The following is a 26,951-nucleotide window of genomic DNA, read 5'->3' on the forward strand; positions in this document are numbered from 1 at the left end:
TACAAAGCACAAGTGCTCTGTGAGTCACCCCAGAGGCAAATCAGCCCAGTCATGCTGGGCAGTGCCATCCAAGAACAATCATATCTTTTTAATACTTTCTGGTGCTTCAGGAGTTGCAGGGCTGTATGTTTCTGCACTTGTGTTCCTGTTTATTTCAGTCTCTGCAGCAGGGACCAGCACACACAATTAAGTTCCGGATGGGACCATGGTTTCGTTTTTAAGAGCCGAGCACTGCGGCACAACTTCCCCTTTGTGTGCTTTGTGCTGCCCTGCATGGGAGACCTCCAAGCCTGGGCTCAGCCCTCACCCCCAGAAATTGCATCCTTACTGCTGGGACAAGGTCTTGGAAGAGCTTCTGGAGAGTTACTGAAGGAGAGAATAGTAAGTCTGGAAAATGAGGCTCCTTTGGTGCTTTCTTTTCATAATTAATGTTCTTAACTGGGATTTTTTCTGTGTCTGTGTGTATTGTTCTTACTATGATAACATCTCTTCTGATACTTATAAGCAAAAATGGCTCCTGAGAAGTCTGATACTACACAGGGAAGTGAAAATAAATTTTAAACTGGGTGCACAATGTGCATTTTTCCCCCCTCATTTATTTTTTAATTCTGGTTTCCCAAAGGTTGAAATATTACTATTAACATTCCCATTTGTTTTTTTTCTCCTCCTTTGTGTGATCTACTTGTTTGAGCTAGGCAGAGTGGGGCTTTTGTCTTTTGAAACAGGAAATGAAACAGGTGAAAGAGTTTGGTAGCATTGGAAAGTGCCTTGTGAATATTCTACAGCTGATTTGTAAGCCAGAGACCCCCATTTAGTGCTTTGTGTGGTGCTTTGGGGATGTCTGGGAGCCAGACCCTGTGAAGGCTCATGGAGGAAAAGTGAGCTCTGACCCAACTTGAATTAGTTTTTTATCAGTAGATGTGACATGGCAAGTTTGTGCAATAGCCTAACTCCTGGCCTAAGAACAATTCTCTTCTTGGCAGCCACTGCAGGTGGCACATAAGAAATCAAACACCCCTTGGGTTTAAAGGAAAGCCTGTACATCCGGGGCATTCTCAGAGAATGAGCATTTCATTCAGAGAATGCAATTTCCTTTGAATAGTCCATAATTTGCCATCTATTTTATTTAAAGATGCTGTAATGAAATGCCTGTACAGTCAGTGTTCGAGCAGTTGTCTCTTACAATGTATTCCAACTACTGGTAAAAAAATTTGTGCAGGAGGATGGGGGCTGGAAAACCAGGATGTCAGCCACAGCTCTGAGCAGCAAATTTAACTGATGAGAGGCAGGAGCTGGTTGCAGCAAATATGGAAATTTGTGTGTGAGAATCAACTCTTCTGACCTTTCCTGTTTTTCATTAAACAGTTCACCCAAGGAGGTGTCCCAACCCCAGCATGTTCCATTTTGTGTTGTTCCTGCAGTATGTTATTCTCCAAAAGGCTGTTGCCTGGGACCAGGCTTCACCAATATGCTGCATAGCCACATGAAGGGCTGCTTGTGAATGCTAATTATGAGTAATAAGCAGTGGGTCTATTAAATGCTGAAGAACTGCAGTTCTCAGGCTCCGAAATGCCTGTGGGAAATCAATACTGATAAATGTGAGCTGAAATAAAATAAATGATGGGCTCTCATTGGTGTGTTGCTATGTAGGAATAAGATCTTGGAGATCCAATAGATAATTCCCAATGAAGGGTCAGCAGTGATGAAAAAGCAAGCAGGACTTAGGAGGAGAGGAGCAGAGACCACTGTGCATGCTGCAGTGTACCCTTCTAAATCTGGGCAGGTCTGGTTCCTAGCACTTCCAAAAGGTTGTGATCATGCTGGAGGAAGCTCAGAAAAGAGCACTGAGGATGAGCAGCTGGTTTTCCAGGGAAGGGTAACTGTAGGCTGTCTTTGCTCAGTTTTGGAAAGAGATGGACATGGAGGCTTTGGGCTTCTAGGGCAGGAGTGACACGGAGCATTAACACAGTGGTGTGGAAAATGTGGATCAGTTTGTCTTTGCCTGGTGCCTTTAGGAACAGCTGGTGGGTCAGAGCAAGCAACAGGAGATGGGGCTTCAGGTGATGTAGGGCCACACTGCACCTCCTCACTGCTGAGGGCTGAGAGAGACAGACACATGTTCAAGGGGTGAGCAGGGAGTTCATGGGGAGCAAATGTGTTGACAGCTCCTAGTGACCAGGCCCCCCAGCTTTGCTTTGGGAAGTCTGAACTGCAGACTGGTAAAGTGTTTTGGAGAAATGTCTCTATATCCTTGCACTGCTTATATATTTTGGGGTTCTGTTTTTTTTTTTTTTTTTTCCCCTAAGGTACTGAAAGGGGGGGGACTGGATACCAGGCAAGTTAATCTTACCCAGGGTAGCAATTTTAACTCTGATTGACACACAGGACTGAGGCCCTAGAGGGTATTATGCCACCTTATTGCAAATTCTGAATTTCAGGCCTTTCCTTACAGGTTTCCAAATTTTAGAGTGGCTTCTGATGTTCAGGTTCCTTGGCCAAAAAGATAGTTGAAGGAAGTAAAAGATACACAAATGGAATATTGCAAAGCTGAGTGAGAATAAGTTGTGGTTTACACAGGCCATTTCTGTTATAAGCTGGACTTCCCCAAGGCATCACAGCTGTCAGAAACCTAATTTAAAAATAAGTTGTCCTTTGGGTTGCTCTCTGTTAATTAACTTCTCTCAGTTAATTTCATCTGGGCAGTCTTATCTCACACAGCTCAGTTGTTCCTCAGGCACTACATCACTCAATTTCTCCTATCTTTTTCAATCAAGCACCTTTTTACAGATGGCATTCAGTTTTGCCACCACCATAATGAAATGAATTCTCTTGTGACCCTTTCTCCTAGTGCCTTGCTGGCAATTTTGTACCAATTTGTTTTACCAGAGTGATGTGCAAAAGCATCCAATTACTATTTTCTACTCATATTCTGCCAGCTTTGGTAAATTTTTGTTAAAACACATGTTCATAACATACTGACTGGCCTTTGTAAGAAATATGTGAAAGCCTTCAGAGCAGCACTGTGCTCTTTGGTGTATAAAGCTATTGAGCAGAGGAAGGTCACTTTGGAGATGTTCTGTGCTACAGCATTTTCAGCAGGTGCCTTGCTCTGAGTGGTGGAAGCACCTCACTTCAGGCAGCTGCAGCACCAGCCAGGTGCCTGAAGTGCACTTTAGAAAGTTTCTTTTCCTAAAACTAGGATTAACTACTCATTTAAATGCTCTGGGTTGTTTTTTAAAAGTCCCATTTCCACTCATTTCACAGGAGGAGTTAGGAAACAGGGCTCTCAATGTGGGCACCATGGGTAGGGAGTGGAAGAACTCTCCTGCAGGAACCTCTGGAGCATCTTATTTTCTGTTAAAAAAAACCACAAAACCAGTCAGCATCCCCTCTCCCTCTCCTGCAGTGGCCCAGCAGTAAAAGTCTGGTCATGACAACTGCTCTGCTCTGACTTCCAAAGATTTTTGGACTGTTGGGAAGGATGAGTTCTCTTACTCATGCTAGAACTGTAGTCTGCTCTAAGTGTCCAGAGCCCTCATCCTCCTGTAATTTCTTTCACCTCTGCAGGCCACAGTACAGTTGCAGTTTGTAATTCTGATTTCTGGCACTTAAATCAGTGTGCATTTAGTTTATGAAGAACCATTTTGCTTCTTGCATGTCTGGAAGGCTGGGCCCAGAGAGCAGTGGGAAATGGAGTAAAATCCAGATGGTGACCAGTCCCAAGGAGTCTCCAGGGCTCAGCTCTGGGGCCAGTTTAATGTCTTTATTGATGATATGGACAAGGCAATCAAGGCCACACCTGGTCAGTTCATGGACAGCACCCAGCTGGGTGGGAGTGTGGATCTGCTGGAGGGCAGGAAGGCTCTGCAGAGGCATCTGGACAGGCTGGATCCATGGGCCCAGGCCAGTGCTCTGAGATTCCACAAGGCCAAGGGCCCGGTCCTGCTTTGGGTCACACCAACCCCCTACAGCTCCAGGCTGGGGCAGAGGGACTGGAAAGCTGGGAAAGGCCCTGGGGGTGCTGGGGACAGCGGCTGGACAGGAGCCAGGTGTGCCCAGGGGGGCAGGAGGCCAATGGCACCTGGGCTGTGCCAGCCATGGTGGGGCAGCAGGGCCAGGGCAGTGACTGTCCCCTGGGCTGGCACTGCTGGGGCCACACCTCAGATCCTGGGGCACTTCTGGGAACCTCAGGACAGGAAATGGACATTGAGGGGCTGGAGTGTGTCCAGAGAAGGGAACGGAGCTGGGGAAGGGTCTGGAGCACCAGGAGGGGCTGAGGGAGCTGGGGGGGCTCAGCCTGGAGAAAAGGAGGCTCAGGGGGGCCCTTCTGGCTCTGCACAGCTCCCTGACAGGAGGGGACAGCTGGGGGGGATCGGGCTCTGCTCCCAGGGAACAAATGATGGGATGAGAAGAAATGGCCTCAAGCTGTGCCAGGGCAGGGTCAGGTTGGACATGAGGGAAAATTTTTGCACTGAAAAGGTTCTCAGGCATTGGAAGGGGCTGCCCAGGGAAGTGTTGGAGTCACCATCCCTGGAAAGATACAAAAGCAATGCAGATGTGGCACTTGGGAACACGGTTTTGTGGTGGATGAACAGTTGGGACTCAATGTTCTCAGAGGTTTTTTTCCAATTTAACTGAGTCTATGACTCTATACTAGAATTTGAAAAAGAGACTATTCAGATGCCAATATCTGTCCTTGTCTCCCCACATCTGTACCAGCTGTTCCAATAAAGGAAGCTGCTTATATTTAGTAACTTGTCTCAGTAATATAACTACTGGGTTCTTGATTTAACACTCCTTAAGTACTGATAATTTTTATATTTTCTAGCATTCATGGTATTTCATATCCATGAATACCTAGGGAAGCTTTTTTTCGCTTCAGCTGAAATAGGATTTTACTTATCTAATACAGGGAAAATACAATTAGATGTGATTAAAACAAGTTTTAGTTCAGGTCTTCAGGTCTTTTTTTCCTACGTTTTGATGATTAACACAAAATAATGAAAAATTTTTTTAACTTCTTTTTCTTTGCACACATTTAAATATATTTTCAGATTTTTTTAAAAGCAGCTAGTGATGAAATAGTAACTGATAAAAAAAACCCCTTCAGTTTGTTTGTTTTCTTAGCACTAATTTGGATCTTTATGTCCCTTTACTCATGTTCCCTTCCCCCCAATGTTTTTTACCAGTTTACCAGGAGTGATTAAAGATAATGGATCCAGACTTTTTAAATGCATTTACACAGCCTTCTACACCTGATCAATTCCTAACTGCAGATGTCATTGCTAAAGGTATGTGCTTTATGAACCAGGACAGAAAAAATGCCAAAGAATCACCTGAAGGGCCAAACAGAAAATGTGCTGCACAAATGAATTCTATATTTTTCAGCAGTGATCCCATGGCTGTATCAGAAATGAGTAAGCCCTGTGTGTGTCATTTGGCTGCTGACTCTTTGGGGGCAGATCATGAAGAATCAAAAAAAGGCCAGCTGGTCCTTTAACTGAAATTTAAGTTTCACACATATCTGACTAAGTGTGTTTTCCTCTTTCTAGAATTGTCCATCTAGATCTTACTCATTTGAAGTACACTGAAGCATAATTTCCAACAGCAAGTTTAGTAGTCTGCTATTTTAGTTTTTTGCTCATAAGGAATTAGCTAAAATGAAAAATAAATGCTTCTACATTGGGCAATCAGCAATATTGGGAATATCAAACTGATAGCAGATTTAGCTGCACTTGCTTTAGTCATATCTGATAACTGTGATGGATCTTGTTTGCTTCCTTCCACAGGCGAGAAGAGAAAACTCATAAAACCAACCTCAAGCAACAACACCAAACTGGAAGAATTGAAACTGGTACCACTTCTTTTACTGCATTGTTTAACCCTCACCACGAGTTGTGCTAAAGCAAACAAAGAACCTGGTTCTTTAACCTCTTTCAGCCCTGTAAATTGCCCAGCCCTCTGACCCTAGTCCCCAATCTCTACAGATGGGAATGAACTCTGCTTTTGGCATTTGGGCTTCACACAAAGGAAGCCAAACTTTTGTTCCGGGACAGCATCAGGGTGGCTGAGGCCATACAGGATCAAGCTTCCAATGCAGTGAGCACTGCTGGGTGTGGAGTGCAGATACAAACCTGAGTGGCTTCTGATGTGACACCTCTCCTAACCTGGGCTGTGTTCGTGAGCCACACCAGAAGCACCCAGTTGCTCTTTCATTGTGATGGTAATGTAGCAGCTACAAGAATCCAGGGATTCTTGGAAATCTTGGGATCTCAAGCAGAAGTGTCAGCATTTGCTGTGACTAAAAAGAGATATGGTGCAAGTTTGCTGCACTGATCCCATGGTAACTTTTAGGAGTCCTCTACTGATTTGCAGCAGCCTTCACCAGCAGCTGGCTCAGCTGGCAAGGTTAGCAGAGAGCAGAGGGGGATGGAATGAAGAGTATGCAAGTTACCAGGAATTCAGGATGAAAGCTTTCAGGCCCTTCTATGGTGCATTACCTTCTTGAGGTAACTGTGAAGGATGAGTCCTATTCCACAGGCAAGTCCTTTATTTCCATCTAATTTTGAAAGTCTCCCCAGTGAGTTCAATCACTGTTTCAATTTCTCTAATGACACAGTCCACATAATAAAACTTCCTGGAAGAAAAATGGCATGTGTCTTATGCACTCCTTGCATTATAGAGGTGCTGAAATTGTTATAAATATTATGAGAAGCAGCTTAAGATATGTGCTGTTGTTTGCATTTTGTAGCATTTATAAACATGTAGGTAGGTGTGTTTCTATATTAGGTATTCATGCACATTTGATCAAAAAGTTTTGATTTTGTGTCAGGTTTTCATGATGTTGTTATACCAAAGGGAAAGCCTGAAAAGTGGTGCTGCAAAATCCATTATGTTGTCTACAGAAAGACTGGATTTGTTATTTTGAGATTACCAAAAATCAAGAGTTTTCCTCAGTTATGAAAATTTCTGTGAACTTCAGTGATTAATCCATTTCCTGTCAGAGATTCCTGAAATGATGTTCATCACTGTCTAATGTCTTTTATTTGGGTGATGAGGAGATGGAAATTGTGTCCTGAGGGAGACAAAGTTCTCTAGGTTTCTGTCAGTGCCCCTTGATTGCCTTCCTAATCTAAAGATTTGATGGCTTCTCTAGAGAAACATTTGGGATGGAGACAGGGACAGGGAGGAATCTTCTAGGGAAGAACAAGGGAAGCAAAGAAACTCACTGGGGAGAGAACTTTCACTGCATTTTCATTTTGAAGTGGCTTTGGAGAAGTGAGAAATACGAAATGGCTTCCTGTAGTTGCTATAAATATCCAGCTGCATGTAAAATAGAAGATGGTTAAATTTGGAAGCCAGCAGCAAACTTCACAAAGTATTCCTTTTCTCCTTTCCCTGTTTGCTCATTTGTAGACAGGAGGATCTGCTCTGCAGCTGAGTGGGGCCCCCACAACTGGGCAGAAAGCAGAACTGTGTGAGCTGCAGGCTGGGAGAGCAAAGGAGGGATGCCATAGGGCTGCTCAGCAGTGCTTGCTGCTTTTCTGACTTCCTTCTGGCTGGACTCTTGTGTTCAGGGTTCTGCTCTACCCCTCACACCTCCAAAGAGTCACCAAGCATCAGCTGAAGAGCACAGCTTTCTGCTCTTGTTATTTCTTAGCTGAGGATGCCTTTTACAGTTTGACAGCTTCCCAGTTCAGGCTTTTTTATTTCTTGTGCAGTTTCAAGCTTCTCAGAGACTTTTCAAACTGTTCTTACATTTTTGTTAATGTTGGCGAGCTTACAGGAATCTGGTACGAATTTTCTCCTCTGTTTACAGCAAGTGAGAAGGATATAATCCACTCCAGACACTCACTCATAACAATCACAGCAATAAAAGCAATACCCTTCCCTCTTACAAGAGGGATGCTCATGTTGGCAGACAGCTGGGGCTACTGCTTTTCTGTTCTGCTTCACCAGGTCATATTCCTTTTCCCTCAACACATGTGAATAAAACACATGCTTGGAGAAGCACTGAGGAACTGCTTTGTTCTTCCATCTAGAAGCACATGTGGTTCCTCTCCTTTTGTAGCCAGACCTTGGCTTCCTGAGCAGCTTCCCCTTTGCAAAGGCAGGAAGGATATTGAAAGGCCAGTGGGAGGACTACCATGTAAGAAAGTTCCAAGGAGGTATTTGGGGATTGAGTGGTACAATATTGCAGAAAGAAAAAGAAAACAAAATCAGGGGATGAGAGGAAGGAGTGCTAATAGTGTGGATGAGTACAAGAAACTACCCACAGAATGAGCCAAGATTTTTTTTCTTACAAACTTCTGCCTGGCAATTGAATTTGTGTGAATTCTGTGATGTGGGATGAAGGCAGGGGATGGGAAGTGTACTGTGCAGCCTTTTCCCTGGTGGATGCGGGTAGAGTGTCTCTTTCTCAAGCTGTATAACATAATTCCTCAGACTGTAAATAGCAAGATGTCTGTCTCACTTGATTATTAGGAAAAACTAACCCTTTAGAAAACAACCAAAAAGGACAAAGGAAGTGGAGATTGAAAGCAAACCAAGATCTGAGATAAGGGACTGAAGAGAGAGGTGAAACAAAATATAGCACTGAGTGCTGTGCTGTCTGAACAACAGGATTATAATTGCTTTGTTTTCCCCTGCAGTTCTTGACTGAGTGGATCAACAAAACTCTGAAAGAGGAACACATAGTAGTTAAAAGTCTGGAAGAAGACCTGTATGATGGGCTGGTACTTCATCATCTCCTGGGTGAGCTGGTCCTTTGAGTTTAGCTCTTGCAGACATCTCATGGAGGAGCTTTCCAATCAGAGAATAAACCTCAGGAATCACAGTAGCAGGGACCTGTCATCACTTCTCACTGCACTGAGGGCCAGCTGTGATAATCACAATTCTGAACAAATTCCCATTATTGTTTCACATGGTTATTTTACTTCTAAGAAATTCTTAATAGCTGCTAGTTGACATAATTGAAAGGTTAACTATGAAGTGTGAAATTCAGCACTTCTGAAATGAAGGAGGAACACAAACCAGGAACATAAACCAGGGACACAAAGGTGGCTTGTGGTGCTACCAAAAACATTGGATGGAATCAGCACTGCAATATATGTTTTCCTGCATTTAAAAAAAAATAAATTAAAAGCTGGGTCCAAAGAACTGTTCTGGTTCTGGAACTGGTAAAATCTAAGAGGTTTTTGGCACTATGTGGTGCTTGTATAAAGATGTGGCCTCCTAGAACAGTCTGTTACCTATTTCTCCATCTCTCCTGTCCCTACTACATTTTTCTTTCCCTTTTTACTCTCCTTGGGGTAGCCTTTTAAATCTATTTCCTTTCCACCAGGGCTGAGAGCAGCAGCATGAGCAGGACTGGCTGATTTTTCATAGTTACTTGCCTGAGCAATGAACTTCTATACATGAATTGATATCGACTTTGTACATTATCTACAGAAAAGATTCACTCCTTGGATTTCTGTAGAAGAAATGGAAAGAGCTAGGGCTGGGGGATGATGCTAAAAGGAGTGACTTGAGTCCTCTCCCTTTTGCAGAGCTCTTAATTGATACTGCACATTCAAAACAAGAGTTTGTGTGCTCCACTGTCATTTTATGTTTCTAATTATTTTCTTTTTCCCTACAATAATGTTAAAATACATCCTTCTTCTTCCTATGGATCCTCTGTAAAAGAAAATTTAGGATCTCTCAGGCTGGATGTTGAGAAGATTGCATTAACAGAAAAAAAACAGCGAAAGAAACTCTCAGTGATTCTGGAAGTCGTGGCCAAGTGTTTGCAACTGGAAGAAAGTCAGCTGAAATGGAGTGTGGAATGTAGGTGCAGAAGTGAAATCGAAGAAAAATTATTCATCACAGGCTTCTTGTGCTATAAGGCTGCTGTAAGGCAATGTGCTCCCAGAACAGTAATTAAACAACCTGTTTTCAATTACTAGTTGAATCAAAAGTGAGACAGAAATATCTGACCTGCCTGGGTCTGCCTCCTCTAAGTGTGCGGCTTGTGAATCACTTAAGAGCCCTCAGCTTCCCTGTATATCTCACTTTTAAGCTGTGCTATTGCTAAATTTTGATATTATACAAACTGCAATCTGGTGTCCCACCAGTGTTATGGCTCTCTGTGACTTTGGGGTTCTCTGCACAGGGAGAATTCATGATGTTGGAGGGAAGTTCACAGGTTTTGCACACTGAGCATTGTTTTCTTCCTTTATAGCTATCTTAGCAAAGGACTTACTGAGCACGCTGCATCTTCTTGTTGCAATAGCAAAGCACTTTGAACCCACCCTGGCTCTGCCTCCAAATGTTCAAGTGGAGACAATCACCATCGAGGTATTTGTAGTTTCAGTATTTGTTACAGTAGATCCTAGAGTCCTTTCACAATGCTAACCTGCTTAGAATTAGAAGAAATGTGTGTGCAGCTGTGAAAGAGATACTCGTATTTTCTGTGAACCACACCTTTCCATTTCTGAGTTTGTTGGATTAGATTGAGTATTCAGTTTGGATACTCTGTCTTTAAAAGGGGAAAAGCACTATGCTGTTTTTCTTCCTCAGCCAAACAAGGGAATGGTCGAAACTGAAAGCAGATGTTGACCTCTGTAAAGAAGAAAATGAAGAAATTCTAGTGTTACTGTCTCTAAATATTTTAAAATAGAAAATTGTATTCATAAATCATTAAGTATTTTTGATGCTGAATATTTCTTTCTTTAGGTGATGGGAGTTTTTACTCCCTTTCTGTTAGGGTAACATTTTGGTATTTTTCTTTACAAGCAGATATCTACATGTCTTCTCTATTTTGTTTCTTAAAGTCTGTTCTGAGACTGTAGGAGATGATTTATTTATTTTATTATTATATTTTATAATATGTATTTATTTTATATTTATTTACAATAAATATATTTAAATATTTATAATTGCAAAAATTACACCACCAGTGTATGTAAACACAATGTTTTTCACTGCATGAAAGGGAAGAGCAGCAAACACCAAGGACTTCCTCTGATGAGGAAGTAAGAGATTTCCTGTTTGAGACTGAAGAGAGCAGAAGGAAGCAGAAATCTCTCAAAGTATCTGTACTAATTGTACTGGAGTTATTGACTGAGTACCCTCTGATAATCATTTAAGGCAGCAAACAGGTCATGAAAGCTTGTTTAAGGAATATTTTTGTGTGACAAACCCAACACTGTTTACTGTCCTTTCAACAGGTCACCTCTGGAGGATTAAAGACATCGAATGCGGTGGAATATATCACAGAAAACAAGTAAGTGGGGACATATCTGTTTTTTACACTGTCAATCAGAAAAGAAACATTGTGGGTGTGTTCCCCCTTGCAAAAAGTAGCTGGGATCATGATGATGAAAAAGGTGTAAGCCTAGGCAGGTAAATGCATGTGAGCTGTTTCTCTGATTTCTTCTCTTTTTTTTATTCCCCTCTTCCCGTTTGGCATTATGGTGCAATACCTTTATTTATTCTATATATATATAAAACAATATGTATGATTATTCCTTAAACTTAGCATTTGTTATTGCCAGGGAATTTCATAGCAAATATAGTAATAACATTTCGGTACTGTAAATTTACCTGTGCCAGACTAAACTGGAAATTTTCTAAAGCCACAAAGGTTTAAACCTACTTTAAATTTGTTGCTGTTTTTTTTTTATAAATAAGGAGAAAGGAGGCTGTTATTTTCTTATTTTACTGTGAAAGAAATGTTTTAGCTTGCTGAGTGTGTGAGGTATTGCCATTATTAAAGGAGTTTAATAGGATACCATTTATATACCAAAAAAACATGCACATCATTCTAAGAACTGTAAACAGATTTTCCTACTGTCATTTTTTATATGCCAAAACATCTTCAAGCTCTAATACCATGAGCAGCTTTTTGGAAGAGGATATTGAGTATTGTGCTTGTAAAATAAATGTTCATTGGTGTGTGGGCCAGTTAAAATCTCATATGTTTCCAAGACCCTACACAGATATACAATCTACTTAAAAATGTCTGTTGGAAAGTCACTCTGAAATAAAGTTAATGCCACTTTGAACTCTATCTCCTGCTTTACAGGACAGCAGATAAGCAAAGCTTATGAACAAGATCAGCTCTGCTGAATCATTTTTCTAATTCTTGCTTTTTATTGCACTTCCAGAGAGAATATAGAAGCGCAGTCAAGTAAGTGCTGGCATTGCCAAGTTCAGTGTTTTGTTATGTGCTTTTATACACCATGTCCTGATCCATTTTTACCCCATGATAAAATCAGTATGCTCCCACTAAAGTTAATGGAGATTAATGGATTTTTCCTCGTGTTTTTCTCCAAATGTCTTCTGTTACTGCCTGCTCATACCAACAGAATACAGCTTGGAAAATGGGTGGTCACTTTGCCTGTGGGCTACAGGCACCAGATGGGAGGGGAGACAGGGCATGAAAGTGGGTTGATGACCCAAAAAAGAAACCTGGCTGGAGGCAAAATGCCAGCTTGGATTTGTGCATGGACCATGTTCACTGTTGGAACTATTTATAAAGGTTTCAGAACTGTGTTTCTCATTGCTACCAGGTTTTGTACTTTCCTTCCCACAGTTTGCAAATGAGATTTTGAAATCCACTGGTACTGCGTCGTGGATGGCAGCTCAGTCAAACATTCCCCAGAGCTTTTACCCTTAGGGATTTTGAGGTCTGGGAAACACTTGAGGTGAAAAATGTCCCCGTGGGCAAAGTCTCCAGAAGGTCTGGGCACATGCTCCAGGTTCAGTGTGAGCTGCTCTTCCCTGATGCAAAGGAGCACACTGCACCCCTAGAGAACCAAGGGAATGGTTTGAATTCTCTTCTGTGTCCTTTATTTTGGCATTTTCATCCTTTGCAGAGGTGCAAATGATATAATTTAATATCTGTTTATCACTTATTCCACTGAGTGTTCTATAGTGTGGGCTGAAATTGTGAAAAAAACTCCAACTCTCACCCCCTGCCCCAAGCAAAAAAAAAGGAAAATAAAACTAGAAAAAAAAAAAAAAAGGAAGAAAAAACCCTAACCCATAATTAGGTGTTTCTCGTCGTGAGCTGATTCTGCTGGGAAGAGAAATCTGCAATTCACTCTTCAAGATGCTCTCTCTCTATTTTTGATACAGCTTTCTTAGCAAAGAGAGAAATCCCAAAGTGTGGCTCCAGAAGAGGGCTCTCTCTGATTTGTTTGATGGATTCACCTATTCCCTGGCATTGCTCCTGCAGCAACCCGCAGAACAGAGAAACAAGAGGAATCCCTTTCACCAAGGAGGCTGCTCTGTCACTATCTTTTGGGAGGAATTTCCCTTAAGCAAAGCTGCCTCTGCTTTCCTGTGCTGTAGAAGCTGGTTCTCCATTTAACTGAGCTGCCAGAGAGCCTCTCCTTTTCGGGGAGTGTCAAATATTTTGCCCATGCTTGAACCAGAGCCAGGTTGTGGCTGGGTGAGGAGATGGATCCTGTTTTTGCTGCACCTGGGCAGAAAGGGGAGGTGAAGGTTGGGACTTGGATGGATTTCATTTCCTTGGAAGTTTTAGACTCCTGCTAGTTCTCTGGCACAGCTCTGCTGGCACCAGCTCTTCACCCACTTTAAACTGGGTGGCAGAACTGGCCATTTTTGAGGTCTCTTTTTCAGAGGAAGGGCAGAGTCTCCGTATCTTGCTTGTGGTTTTTTGAAGGAAGGAGGATTGGTATTTTTCTCCAAATTTGGTGTAACTGACATTTCTGTTTGAGGAGAGCAGTAAAACACACAGCTCTTCTGCTCCCTGCATTTTATCTCAGAAGTTCAGGGTAAAAAAAACACCTAAGTGAAAAGAAATAAACCATAGTATTGTGAAACTTAGCCAGTGTTCAGACTGGTGGCAGCACAAACTGAGAACCTCTGCAGGAGAAAATTACAGAACTGAATGAAGTAAATTGTTTTCTCTGATGTGGTCAGGCTGAAGGGAAGCCTGTCATCCTGTCCTCTGATAAATATAAAAGCAGCATCTTTGTCTGCCTCCCTGCTACTCTTTTCCTCCTTGGATTGTAAGTTGCAAATACCTTTCTCCTTCTGTAGCCACATTAAAGCTCTGATCTCTCAGTTATTAAAAATGAAACCAATTAATGTTGTTTTGATACAGAAGATGATGCCTTTGATGAATTATTTAGCTGTGATCCAGATAAACTGGATGCTGTAAAAAAGGTAATTTACTTTTTAAATAGACATCAAAATCTGTTAGGCTGAGCTTAAATACTAGAAAAGTCTAGAAAAGTTATTTTTTCCTTCCCCTCTTTCTTCCCTTTATTTCTTTAGGCACTTTTGGAATTTGTTGACCAGCATGTTGGAAAATTAGGAATAAATGTGAAAGACATCGAATCTCAGGTAGCGTGCTCCAAGCTGCATGGTACCCATGTTTTGTCAGCAGCTTGGGTGTTCCCTCTCACCATTAGGAATTCTCCTTTTTATTACAGTAAATTTGAAATTTGGCAACATAATGATTTCCAGGTTTAAGTAAAGATACCCAGCTTTGGTCTCTGAAGTTTCTGAAGCTAATAATTAATGCAAAAATACAGCCTTTGTATTGAATGCTGTCTTTTGTAATGCTACAGGGAGTAATTTTCAGAGTCTGCCCAGCTCCTAAGGATGCTCTCTTTGTCAGGATGGAAATAAAAGTCTCCAGAACATTAAAATGGAAATCAAGTTGATTCTTGTATTTAGTGATTGTTGATGTTGCATTTGCTTCATGGTATGAAGGCCTTATTTTCATCACATTTCAAAGTCTCATCCTTGACTGTAGAGCTTCTTTAGAGTATGAAATTGCAAGAGAATTTGGGCTGAGCACCCTGGGCTCTGGTGAAAAGAGCACTCAGGTGCTCTTCTGAACTTTTCCAGTGGGTAACTGTAAGAAAAGAAGGTTTTCAAGTGTTTTGTCATACCTAACTAGGCACAATTTTCTATTATTTATAGATATGCATTTGTGCTCATCTGAAGTGTTTTCCTATTTGGAGTTGTTTGTTTTAATAGCTGTCCTTTTACAAGGTTGTATTTTCACAAATATGAATTTGGGAGCCTTACCTAATTAAATATGAAGTTCACTGTGGAAGAGGTTGAGGGAGCTGGGTCATTAGACTGTCTGCTTGCCTGAGTAACATTTAAATTCCTTTGTTGCTAGAATGGCATTTACTGGAATAGCTTACTAAAGGCAATAATTTTCAGGTAATTCTTATCTAGTTTTCAGATGGGGTTATCTTACTTCTCCTAATTGGACAACTAGAGGGTTACTTTCTGAATTTAAGGAATTTCTTCCTGACTCCGGCCAGCACCATGGAAATGGTAGGTTGTTCTGTAATTATGTAGAGCTTGAGCCATAAAACTGTGTGTTCTGCCTCTTGCTTGCACTGCTGCTGCTGTGTGTGAACTTCCATGCCCACAGTGTTTGCAGGAGGGGGGTTTGGGGCAGTGCCAACACAGGCACTCAGTGCTGTCAAAATATCTCAGAACAGGTCAGTGTCCTCTTCAAAATTAGCTTCTCATGGGAGGCAAACACCTGTTACTTGCACTTGTTTGGCATTGGCCGTGCTTCTGCAGCCTTCTGGTGAAATCCAGGGCTCTGTGTGCTGGAAAATGGGTGTGTTGTCTTCTACCAGTCTATGCTGCAAACAGGATTTGAAGAGGATGACACATCTTGCAGAGCAGAAATGGATCCCTGTAAGTTCCTTTATGTTGCCCTAAAAATATACCTTAATCAAGACATGGCCAGAACATTTTGAAGGTCCCTTCTGTGTTTGGGTAACTCTTGAGAGTTTACATCCTTTCCTCCCCCAAGGCTGGGGGCTGTAACATACTCAGCCAGACCTGCTTGGCATCTCTTTCCACCTCTACCAGGCAGATTTCATCTGTGCTTTAAAAGTAAAAGCTGTCACCAGCCAGAAGGAAGTGTGTGCTGGGCTGCCTCCTCCACAGGTCTGGAATGTTGATATATTTTGAGATATTTGAGGTATTTTCAGATTGTCTCTGGTGTGGGTAGGCTTTTATTCACTTGGGTCTCTGAGTAGCTCTGAAAATCTTGAAACTGTAGCTATTTTTTCTGTTTTGTGCTCAAATCTCTGGAAGTGAAATGTGTCAGATCTTTTTTGCTTGAGAGCTGCCAGAGAAGAAAATCTCTCCTCTGGCATGGTTTGCATTACGGCTTCCCTGCACAGATGAAGCTTTCATCTTTTCCCCAACCCTGGCACAGTTAATGCCCCTGGGCAATATTTATTTGTAACAAAAATTCTCAGAGGTCCTATATTAACAAATAAATATTCCCATGGAGCTTTTCATCAGAAAGTTTAAAAGCACAATTGTTTGACACCTAGGTTCAAATGTTGTCAAAATTTTATTGCTGTCAGTTGGTAACTGTTCAAAGTATTAGGAAAAAAAAGTAGGTTTTTTGGTTTTTGTTTTATCTTTTTTTTAAATCCAAGAACAGGGAAAATATATTTTGAAGCATTTAATCAGACATGATCAAAACATTTCCTTAGAGTTGTTTCTCTTCCCTTTCTCTTCCACTTAGTTTTCAAAATTGTTTGGTCTGTTCCCATTGAGTTGGACATAAATTTTTAACATTTCCATTAGCTTTATTCAGAGGAAGTCACAGAATATTTTCTTATTTAAAAATTCATAAATAACCATTTTCCTTTTAGTTCAGCCCTATTCTAGCCTCACAGATGTCTTTCTGGAAATGAGATAGCCCTGGTACAATTCTAGTACAAATCAAAGCTCAGACTTTCTAGTTCCTACCCTGCCCATCACTGGCATCAGAGAAGAATAGAATGGGGTTGGGTACTGCTTCAGTACAATAATTTCATTTTAGCAAAGTTACTCCTAAGGACTGGACTTACTGTTGAACAGTTTGCCGAAGTGGTATTTCCAATTTGTTTCTCCTCTGATGCTCATTACAAAATGAAAAGTGGGATGACAACTAAAAATATCGATCAGCCATAGTCCAGCTGTCATTTGTACACAAAACATGTCTTTCAATTCTCCTGTGCTTTCTAACTCCCTGTTATTTTAGACATTAATTGGTGCAGTAAAGTATAAAGACATAGCCTCTGCTGGGATTTAAAAGATCTCATTTGTTGTTGGAATGGTGACAACCACATGCGCTGTTGGGATCAGTGTGGTGCATCCACCTTACATTTCCTTGTAACCAAAACAATTTCATGACAGAAATTTAGGAGATGATCAATTTTGAGGTGCAAGAAGCTAACACTGCACATGGGCAGGTTTGCAGCAAGTTTTTTTGGGGTCTTTATTGCTAAAAAAGGCATTTACAAGTAACTTTAAAGCAGCTCTGGGTGCTCGTGAATGTAGAAATGTGTGTGTTTTCTGAGACAAAGAATACAATCACAAAATAGTTCAGGCTGAAACTAGGGGTGATATCTGCACAGTCATGAGATGAAGATTATGATGATGATGGAGGGCTCGTGTGCTTGTCAAAACTGTGTGAATTTGGTTCTTTTGCCAAAACAGGCCCAGAGCTGAAACACCCCAGATGTCCTGGCTGCTGTCCAGTTGTAAATTCTAGAAAACTGTCCAACTCTTTTGAGTCAGAAAGCACAGCTGGAAAAAGCACCTTATTTTCACGGCTTCCCTTTCTTGGGGAATTACTGTTATTTCTGTCTGAAGATGCTTTTTGAAATGCACATGTTGCCATTCCTTGAAAATCCCCGATATATTACAGAAAGGGAAATGTTCCCTTTTTGCCTGTGCTGGTTCACTAAGGAAACATTTGATTTATTCATTCCAATTAGCAAATTGTGTAGAACTGCATGGTCTTAAGCTCTCCTGTCTGCTGACTATCAGAGGAAGGAAACAAACCTGAATCCAAACAGGCAGCCTCAGTTGCTTGTAAACCAGAGAACCAAGTGAAACATAAATCTGTTGCTTCACTTCAGAGCACGGGGGTTTTGCCTGGCTTGTGCAGGGGAGACTCCTGTGCTTATTGTCACAACATAACAAGGAACAGCAGCCTCCCAAAGGATAAATTGCCCAGACTGCCCAGTAGCTCAGGGAAGGCAGGAAGAGACAATCTGAAGTTCATCCAGGTCTTGTTACTCCTTTAGAGGAAGGGAATTTGCTAATTACCAGCCAAGTACACAACTACCCTTAAGCTGTTAGAAGGTGATATTACTTTAAAAAAATTGATTACAACTACTGCTTATGTGTATGATGCTGCTTTTATGTGGGGAAGGGAAAGAAAAAAGCAGTAAGGAAAAATGAGAAAAAAACTCCTCAGCCTTCATTCATAGACGTGGGCTTAATTTCTCATGAGTGTTATTAAGGATATGATCACTACTATTAATGTGAATAGACATTTTAGAAGTACAGCAGAAACTTGTAGCTAACAATCATACCTGATCTTTGCAATTCTGAAGGAAATATAGAGAACTTTTCCCTTTTCATTTGTTCCAAGTGTGGTAAGCATATGAACATTGCTTAAAAATACCCAGAAATATACTCCATGCATCCATTAGATCCAGTTAGGAATCTAGCCTGTTTTCCCCACTAACACAAGTCTTTTACATGCAATGTCTATTTTTAAATAAATGGATTCTTCTGCCCACCTCATGGGATATGTTTTGCTGGAGATGGATTTTACATCTAATTTTATATGATAATTGGTAAAAATTCTGAAGAGCACTTAATCAAAACTAAGGAGAGGAATACGAATACATATTTATGAATCAGTTCTTCAGCTACTAGAGAAATACTTTTAAAACCTTTTTTTGGTTAGAAAATATTGTCAGCTATATTAATATATCTCTCTCTCTCCAACAGCTCCACAATGTTAACCTGGCACTGGAGTTGCTAGCAGAGGGAGGCCTTCTGAATTTTCCTGTGAACTCTGAAGGTGAGTCATGACATGCAAACTTACCTGGAATAGAACTGCTAACATCCCAGCTTAGCAAAATTTCAGGTAATTGCAGGAAGCAGGTTCTGGAAATGACACTGGCACATTTCCTTACATGGCTGCCCTACAGCTCCAAAAGACCTTTTTTAAAAAAATCATTATTTCTATACTAAAAAAGTTGGGTTATTATAAGTTAAGTAACTTTACACTAAACTTAAACGGTTTAGTAATTCAGTATTTGTTAAATTTTAAACCAGTGACAGCTCCTAGGGAAATTACAGCAGCTGAGCTGGAGGCAAAGCTGTTTTCCTGCCTCATAAAAACTTTCAGTGCATTAAAAGCAAGCTTGTTTCTGTGGGAAGATACCTTGAAGAATTTCTCTGGAAAATCAGAAACACTGATCACTCTATTCAAACTCAGAAAAGTGGTGGGTCAGTCTCCTGAATATGAAAATCACAGTTTTTTAGTGGCTGTTATGCTTGGTTAAGACTTGGGAGCTGGATCTTGATTTCCTTCATTCAAGTGAATGCTTCCATCACTGAATCAATGTACATGCATGCTACTCTTTCTTTCTCCACCACAAAAACAAGCAAACAAGCTACATTTGGATGAGTCAATACTCCATAGAAAAATTTGGTGACAGCTCTTGATGGGAGGAGGGATGTGGTTAATTTTGGGGTGGTGCTGTGGTTGAGAAGTCTGACCTCTTGCAGGGCACATAATCTCTGCATTCCTCTACAAGCTTGTTGCTGAAAAAGGAAGTCAAATCTTTATTAAAAATAGCAAATAGTATTCCAGTTCTAGCTCCCTGTTAGTTATTTGTGAGTGGGTGCATGCGTTGGGTACATAACACATGGTATCATGGAGAGGGAAAGAGAGGATTTAGGGCTTCCTTTGTTTTTCCTTTTGTTCTCTCTTCCCACTACTGCTTTGGTGATGTCAGCAGTTTGCATGCTGGGTATTCACAAACTGTAGGCTTTTTGCTGTGCTGCACAGAGCTAGGAGCCTGGAAAGCTACAGAGCTTTTATTTATGTTAACATTAACAGAGTAATGGGTGTGCGCTCAGGTCTCCATGCTGAGATCCACCTTTTGTGTGAAAATAAATAAATCTTTTTCTTCCTCCCCTTTGGCTTTCCTTCCTCCCCTATGGCTGTTCTGCACTGCCTCAAACACAGAGCTGATCAGTATAAGAAATACTGGTGCCAGCATCCTCAAGTCCTTTACCTTCACTGTGGAAATCCTCAGCTAGTGAGTGAATTTAATACTATTTAGGAGTCATTGCTAGAGCTACACTATTTAGACTCTAAAAGGATCTAATTTTACTAGTGTTTCTTTGTTGGTCTTTCTCCCAGTGATTTATAGTACCATAAGAAGAACAGAAACCCCTCTGAATCCATTACCCTCTTCCACTGAGATTTTAAAATAAAAGAGCAGTTTATATAGCCAAGAAGAAAGAAGCTGAAAACTAAACGAAAAAAAACTTCCAAACAATAGAAACAAAACAAAACCAAAAATCCAATAAAAAACAAAGCATCAAATGGCAGCAAAACATGATGGAATTACTACAACAAAAAATAAAGTGTCAACAAAAAAAGTGTACAACAAAAAAATAATGATTCCTGACACAGAATAATCATAAAACCCTCAAGATATAAAGCCCTATTAAATTATCTACTCTGCTCTTTGCTAGTGAATTTCTTGCTCTGCATTATTTGCTCTTATTTGTCTTCCAGCAGCAGAAGTCCCTTTTCATCATGTTAATTTAATAAATTATTAGTTTCTACCTCTGTAGTTCCTATTTTGCTTCCTGTTGCAATTCAGTTTTCCAAGTTCACATTATAAATGGGGAAATGTGGGAGACTGTCTTTGGCAGGTGCAGTCTCATCCTGTTCCAGGGATTGCTAATACTTCCCATCTGTTTTTGTTGTCTCTGGTTTGTGTATCCACAGATATTGTGAACGGAGATCCGAAGGCTATAATGCGAATCCTGTATTGCTTGTATTCCAAATACAGAACCAAAGAAGCATGAAGAACAAGGCCAAGAGCTTGAGCTGCCCTTTCTTTGGTGTTTTTTTTTTTTGTTGTTGTTGTTGTTTTGTCCCTTGCAGATCATGGTATGGTTTTTGGATTCCCAGCTCTGTTTACAACTGCTTCTGGGCATGCACTGGTATTTGACACTTGCTGTGTTAACACTGTATAGCAAATATGTTGTTCATGCAAGATTTCACATACACAGCCTGAGCAACTGTAAATGTGTTTCCACAGCTGGTGTTACTCTAGGGCTGTAGCTCTTATTCCAGATCCTGCCTTCTGTATTCTCTGAGTCCCTCCCTGTGCTGCAAAGAAATTAAATGTGTGTTTTTTCTGGGCCCTGTATTCTTTGCTCCTGAAGGTGACTTTGAAAGTTGTTGCATCCTCCCCATTTTCCTGCTTTGGGAAGTCATTTGGAAAACTAGAGATGAGAAAGACCCACCAGAGTGGGAGGGCTGAGACACACCTCAAGTTCAAAACCTGCTTTAGAGAGGTGGCCAGTGCTGTCAGACAAGAGGATATGAATGGGATGCCAAATGAATAGATAGCAAAAATGAAATGTGAACTTACCAAGTGTTTTATAAATGTTTCAGTGCTCATTTGCTTGAATATGGAAAAGGCACTCAGCACAATATGCTGGTGTGAAACTGTGCAGGAACAGGGAGTTCTCCTGCACAGCTGTAGAAGGATGCCCTTATTTTCTTTCTAAGCCAGTGCCAAACCATGTCCAGCTCCAACTGCAGCCCTGACACCAACTCTGGCTAGTAGGGATGCCAATCCATGTCTAGCATGTTGTGAGAGGGAGTCACATCTGCACTTTGTCTGCAGTAAAAGATGGGCAGATGCTGGCTGAGCTCTGCAGCTGGTGGAGGTAGAGGCCACTATGGGTGGGAGCAGTGAATTCAGCTTCCCAGTGCCTCTCACAGCTGAGTCATCTCAAACTTGTCAGGCTCTCCTAGGTGAATTTGTCCAGCCTCCATTCCCCACCTCTCAGCAGTTTCCTCTGGGTGCATCAAGGTAGCCACAATTTATTAATGATCACCCTCGGTCTTTCTTGGGGGATTTAAATCAGAACTCCTTTCAAAACCTCCATCTATTCTCTTGACCTTAAATTTATGACATGTTGCATAAAACTAGAGATATAATTAGAAAAAAAAAAGTTTCAGTATTTTTTTTCACTTCCATCTAAACTGAATAAATTTCCTGCCATGGGTAGCTCTGACATTTGATCTCTGGTCTGATCCTCCGTCTGTGTGTTAATGGGAAACCAGAGCTCACCAGGTGCGAGTGCTGACATTTACAGAGGAGAATTTGTTGTGTCTGCCTCTGGATCATGCAGCCCAGGGAAGATCCTTAGATAGCAATACTGATAAGTCTTTTGAAAATGGTAACACTGCACAGCTGCTGGGGGACGGAGCTGTGCAAACTGCCCTGAGACCAATCCCTTCTCCACTAAGAATTAGCTTGTGACATTTTTACAGAGAAAAATACAATCTTTGGTGCCAATGAGCTACCAAGATCACTTGACTCTCCAGCATATATTAGTCGTGGTGCTGATCTGAGCAATTTAAGTAAAGAATAATTGTTTTTTTCATTTGCAAGTCCCCATAGGCACCTTGCTTGATTCCTTAATGGGCTTCCAAGAATCAACTGGGAGACCTGAGAAGTTCATTCTTGCTTCGCAGAGTTTTGTAACACTGCACATAGAGCATACATTCATTGTAGAATGAAATGCTATTGAGCAGATAAACCCAGGATGTGGCTTGTGGAGAGCAGGGGTGAGGGGGCAGGAGGGCCTGGGCAGTGATTTGGTAGCAGTCTGGCCTTTTCCTCCTGGGAAGCTGTCCTGAACCTCTTGCCCTGTGCTGGTGATCAGAATTCAGTTCCAGTGTGTAACTCCAGGCATATGACCTGGGCTAGGAAAAAGCCACCAGTGCTAGGAGGATTAGCTAGTGCTGCCCTGGTTAGATGGTTATTACTGCTTAAGGAAACTGCTGGATTTTAATCCATGTGCTCTGAGTTTTGTGTTCCATGCCTCTGACATAAATAAATTCAGTGCTTGTACTTCCAACAAGGGGAAGTCTAGATCTTGATATTTAATGAAAGAAGGGTCATATTCACTTTCCAACACCAGCTTGGCTAAACCTGTTATAAACAAGTCATTCTTTTGAAAACACAGGGGAGAAAAGACAGTTAATGTGGTTGAATCAAAAACATGCTGAGACCAAGAATTAATGTTTTAATCTGCTTTTTATGCTGAGAGCAAATTTCTAATACACTTGATGTGTCTGACCTTGTTGATAAAGGGTCTGTGTTTGATTCCTAAAACATGCTGTGGAATTTTACTGATCCATCATACAGACACCCACTCCATAAATTTGTGTAGTACATAAATGCACTATTTACACTTGAGATGTAGCCACAGATGTAGCCTTGGCACCATTTTAATAATAAATATAAAGTGACAGAGCAAAAGAATATGCCAACACCTGGTTTAGTGGAAGGTGTCCCTGCCCACAGAAGGGGTGTGGGAACTGGACAATCTTTATTGTCCCTTCCAAAGCCCTACAGGAGCTTCTGTTGCTTTCCCTGTCCCACAGGCCAGTGGTGCAGTGGCTTTGGGTCACAGCAGTAGCTGGGAAGTGGGACAGATCTGAAGGGTTCCCAACTCCTGCTTGCTGTCATCTTTCCATCATCTACTCATCCAAAATACCCAGACTCATCCATAAAAATACATATTTCTGGAGGTGGAGTGGCAGTGCTGTGAGGAGAGAACTGCAGGTGGAAGGGGCAGAGTTACCAAGGTGACTTTAAGGGAATGTGGATGCACAGAAGTTTTCATTAACAGGATCAAGCCACTGACTGAGATTGGTATTGCCTGTAAAGCCTGAAGCAGGGAATTGGAGAGCTGTCCCTGCTGTCAAACCTTCTCCTTGGGAACTGGTCCTGTCAGGATCACACTGACATTTTTGTCACCCCCATCACATAGCTGCAGCCCTGAAGCCAGTCCCTTGCTGCCTTGCAATGGGCAGGGGAACTTCAGATAGAAAATTCTGGCAGCTGCTTGATGGGTGGGAGTGCCAGTAACAGTGTTCCTTCCTTCCTCCCTTCCTCCCTTCCTTCCTCCCTCCCTCCCTCCCTTCCCTCCCTCCCTCCCTTTTTCCCCTTCCTTTATTCTTTCCCAATGGTTTCTATTATGTTGTTTCTTGCAGGGAGCGATCCTCACAGTGGCTGCTGTAAGTCTCTTTGGCAATTAGGTTTTCAAACCATGAAAGCAGCTCATTCAAATCCTTCTTTTCCATGAGCTGTGTTTGTGTCTGCATGAAGGACCTCTTACAGGCTGCTAAAATTTCCCCAAAGAGTAAAAGCCATTGTCAGCTTTTCACAAGTGATTTTTTTTCTAGTCAATTAATATTTTAATGACTGGATGAAAGTGTTACTTTGAAGGAAACAAATGAGTATATATGAGCCTTTCTGCTCACTGTGGAGATGGATGGATTTCCTCTGCCATTCAAAATTTTCTAGGATGGTGAGACTATGAACAGGATGTAAAGACTGAGGTATGGAGAGATGAGTTTTGAGACAAGTGATAATGAAATCAGGACAGCAGTACTGCGGACTGGCACATCTCTGCTGTCCCATCTTCTCCATCAACCAACTCTACTTTCTAGAACTTAAAAATGAGGGGGAAAAAACCCCAAGCACAATGAACCACCACTGGATTTTTTGCATTTTGTTTTCAACAAAGTGCATCAGAGTACCTTTGCCATTCACTTCTCCCCTTAGTTTTCTAAGCCTTTTCCCCTATGTCATTCCTTTATTATCGGAGACCCCAAGTCATTCTGCTCTAGCCACTGGCTAAAATTAAAGTTACTAAGGATTTTTTCCATTGGTGCCCTCTCTCAGCCTGCACATAACTCATTTCACACCCCTCAGCAAGGAGCCAATAAAATAATACAGAATAGCAGCTAAATATTAGAGGAGAATGGAGTAGCTTAGTCATAAACTGATTAGTTTTATCTGTAGAACTGTAACTGGATGCTTAGATGGGAGCTCCCTAAATCTGCTGCCATGAAATGCTGGGGAATTGCAGTTGGGGTGCTTCATGCTGTTCCCTGCACTCTTTTGCAGGTGCCATTGGGATTTACCTGCTCCAGAGAGCTGCAGCCTGCACCGAGCTTATCCTTGGGCTGCAGGGAGCACACACCCCGGGGCAGTGGGGTGCTTCAGCTTCCTTTGGGGAATAGAGCCCAGCTACAGGGTTGTGCCCATGCTGGTAAATGGAAAGTTGAAATATATAATCTGAAATGGCAGTGGTGTAATGAAAATGTGATCTGACCCTAAACACAGCTGAAGAACACAATTCTGTTATAAAATAGGAAAAAGTCTGGATAATTTGGGCCACATTAAATTATACCAGTGTCATAATAAGATAAAAACTCCTAGTGGAGTCAGATATTTGTATTTTGTCAGCTATTCTGCAAGACACACTGACTAAAATTATAGAAGAAATGAATAAACTTAAATTTACAGCCTCATTCTAGCATCCAATTTTTCTATGTGTGCTTCCCCCTACATGTTTTTGTATTTTGGCATTCTGACTACTTGTCCACCCCAATTTTCCTTCCTTTTGTGTCCCCCTTGTGGTGCTGACATAGGTGGTCCAACAACTCCTTCCCGTCTTCATACTCTGAGCTGCCAGGATGTCATTGGGAAGGTATCTGGTAGAGAAGCTGTATTTGAAATGCAAAAAAACTGTGTAAAAACTCTGGAAACACCAGCTGGCTGCTGTGTATAAGAATTTAAAATATTTCTCAGCAGTGTAAGAAGAATTTCTTTATCCTTCCTCCAACATTAAAATAATATCAAAGATAGCAGATAACATTTTGACTGAGCCAGCGTGTTAGGGATGCAGAAGTACAGCCAGATCCAGTAATGAGCTAATTTTCCTTCCCCTTTTTACCTTTTGATACAGGGAAGCTGAGATATGTGTGTCTGTCTGTGTGTAGTTTTCCTGGCTGTATTCTCTTTTTTGGCAGGAAAATGTTGAATATGGAGGGTTTGAAATTTTTGGAGTGTTTGAAAACTCCAACAGGTCAGCCTCCTCTGGTGCAGTTGGTGTATCCTGGGGTTTTTTTGTTGTTGTATAGGGGATTTCTGGATGCCCATGGGTAGGAATTGTGTGTGCAGCACTGTAGCTTCTCCTGGGTGTGTCAGGTTGGCAGTGAACCGGTGGAGCTGGGGAAAGGGATTTTCCTGGATCACGGACACCAAGCCAAGAGGGCAAGAGCTGTTGATAGAATTTCTTGTAGGGGATCCCCACTGTGGAAATATTGACTCTGGCTCACTGCTAAGTTTAGGACCATGTGAAACACGTACCCTGGACTTTATGCAGAGCAGATGGTCCAACAGGCTTTACTGGGTAGAGTGTGTCAAATAACAGATTGTCTAGAAAAGTTTGCTTGCTTTTGGCAGACAATTTAATTCAGCTCATAGTGTGTTACTGAAGTTCACTGTGCATCTCTGCAGAAGTGGGCAGCTAACACATTTTGCGTCATCTGCTATACCAAAAGTTTTTTTAAATAAATAAAAAAAACAAAGTAGAAGTTGTGTCCCTACTTGTTCTCTTGAGTGGAGGTGGGAAAAGGCAGCTCCAGTGTGTGAGTAGAAAATGAAATCCAGAAAATTGATTCATGTTCCAAAGCCACAATCTCCTTCCAGCTGGTACATTTTTTTCATTCTGTTTTAATTTTCCCTTTGAAATAATTCCTCCCTTTATTTTAGAATCAAGAAAACATAAAAGTCTCGGGCTTTATTGCAAAAAACCCACAAAAATAGATTATGCAAACTTTTAACATCTACACAGAGTAGGCTATTAAGTGTAGTACCAGCTATCACCAGATTCAAGAAACCCAAGTAGTGTTCAATGAGAAGTGAGTATACACAAACATGAATGTTAAAGCACTGATAAATCTACCAGCTTGATCATATTAAGGATGATCATCTTGTGAAATGTTCCTTGGAAGAACTGGATTCTTCAGGTCCCTTTAG

At 41.4% G+C, this 26,951-nt stretch overlaps 1 protein-coding gene across 2 annotated transcripts; it reads left to right on the plus strand.

The window, feature by feature from the left end:
* The first annotated feature begins 247 nt into the window (after positions 1 to 247).
* Positions 248 to 21,245, plus strand: PARVG (parvin gamma). Of its 2 annotated transcripts, XM_054631903.2 has the most exons (13): positions 248 to 381; positions 5,190 to 5,291; positions 5,790 to 5,854; positions 8,652 to 8,754; positions 9,685 to 9,825; positions 10,220 to 10,335; positions 11,208 to 11,263; positions 12,147 to 12,169; positions 14,114 to 14,175; positions 14,287 to 14,355; positions 15,205 to 15,306; positions 18,796 to 18,868; positions 20,819 to 21,245. In XM_054631903.2, the coding sequence occupies exons 2-13, from the start codon at positions 5,213 to 5,215 to the stop codon at positions 20,896 to 20,898; spliced, it is 969 nt and encodes a 322-aa protein (XP_054487878.2). In that variant the 5' UTR covers positions 248 to 381; positions 5,190 to 5,212; the 3' UTR covers positions 20,899 to 21,245. The 2 variants fall into 2 exon arrangements, with proteins under 2 accessions (XP_054487878.2, XP_077034526.1); XM_077178411.1 differs by lacking the exon at positions 14,287 to 14,355.
* The last annotated feature ends 5,706 nt before the right edge of the window (positions 21,246 to 26,951 follow it).

The sequence above is a fragment of the Agelaius phoeniceus genome, chromosome 5, assembly GCF_051311805.1.
Source record: "Agelaius phoeniceus isolate bAgePho1 chromosome 5, bAgePho1.hap1, whole genome shotgun sequence".
In the NCBI taxonomy this organism is placed as follows: Eukaryota; Metazoa; Chordata; class Aves; order Passeriformes; family Icteridae; genus Agelaius; species Agelaius phoeniceus.

Bases quoted from the DNA above. Each gene is read 5' to 3' on its own strand.
- PARVG (XM_054631903.2), top strand. From the start codon at position 5,213: ATGGATCCAGACTTTTTAAATGCATTTACACAGCCTTCTACACCTGAT. The intron at 5,855-8,651 runs GTACCACTTCTT...TTTCCCCTGCAG, and splicing joins AACTGGAAGAATTGAAACTG to TTCTTGACTGAGTGGATCAA. The intron at 15,307-18,795 runs GTAGGTTGTTCT...TCTCTCCAACAG, and splicing joins CGGCCAGCACCATGGAAATG to CTCCACAATGTTAACCTGGC.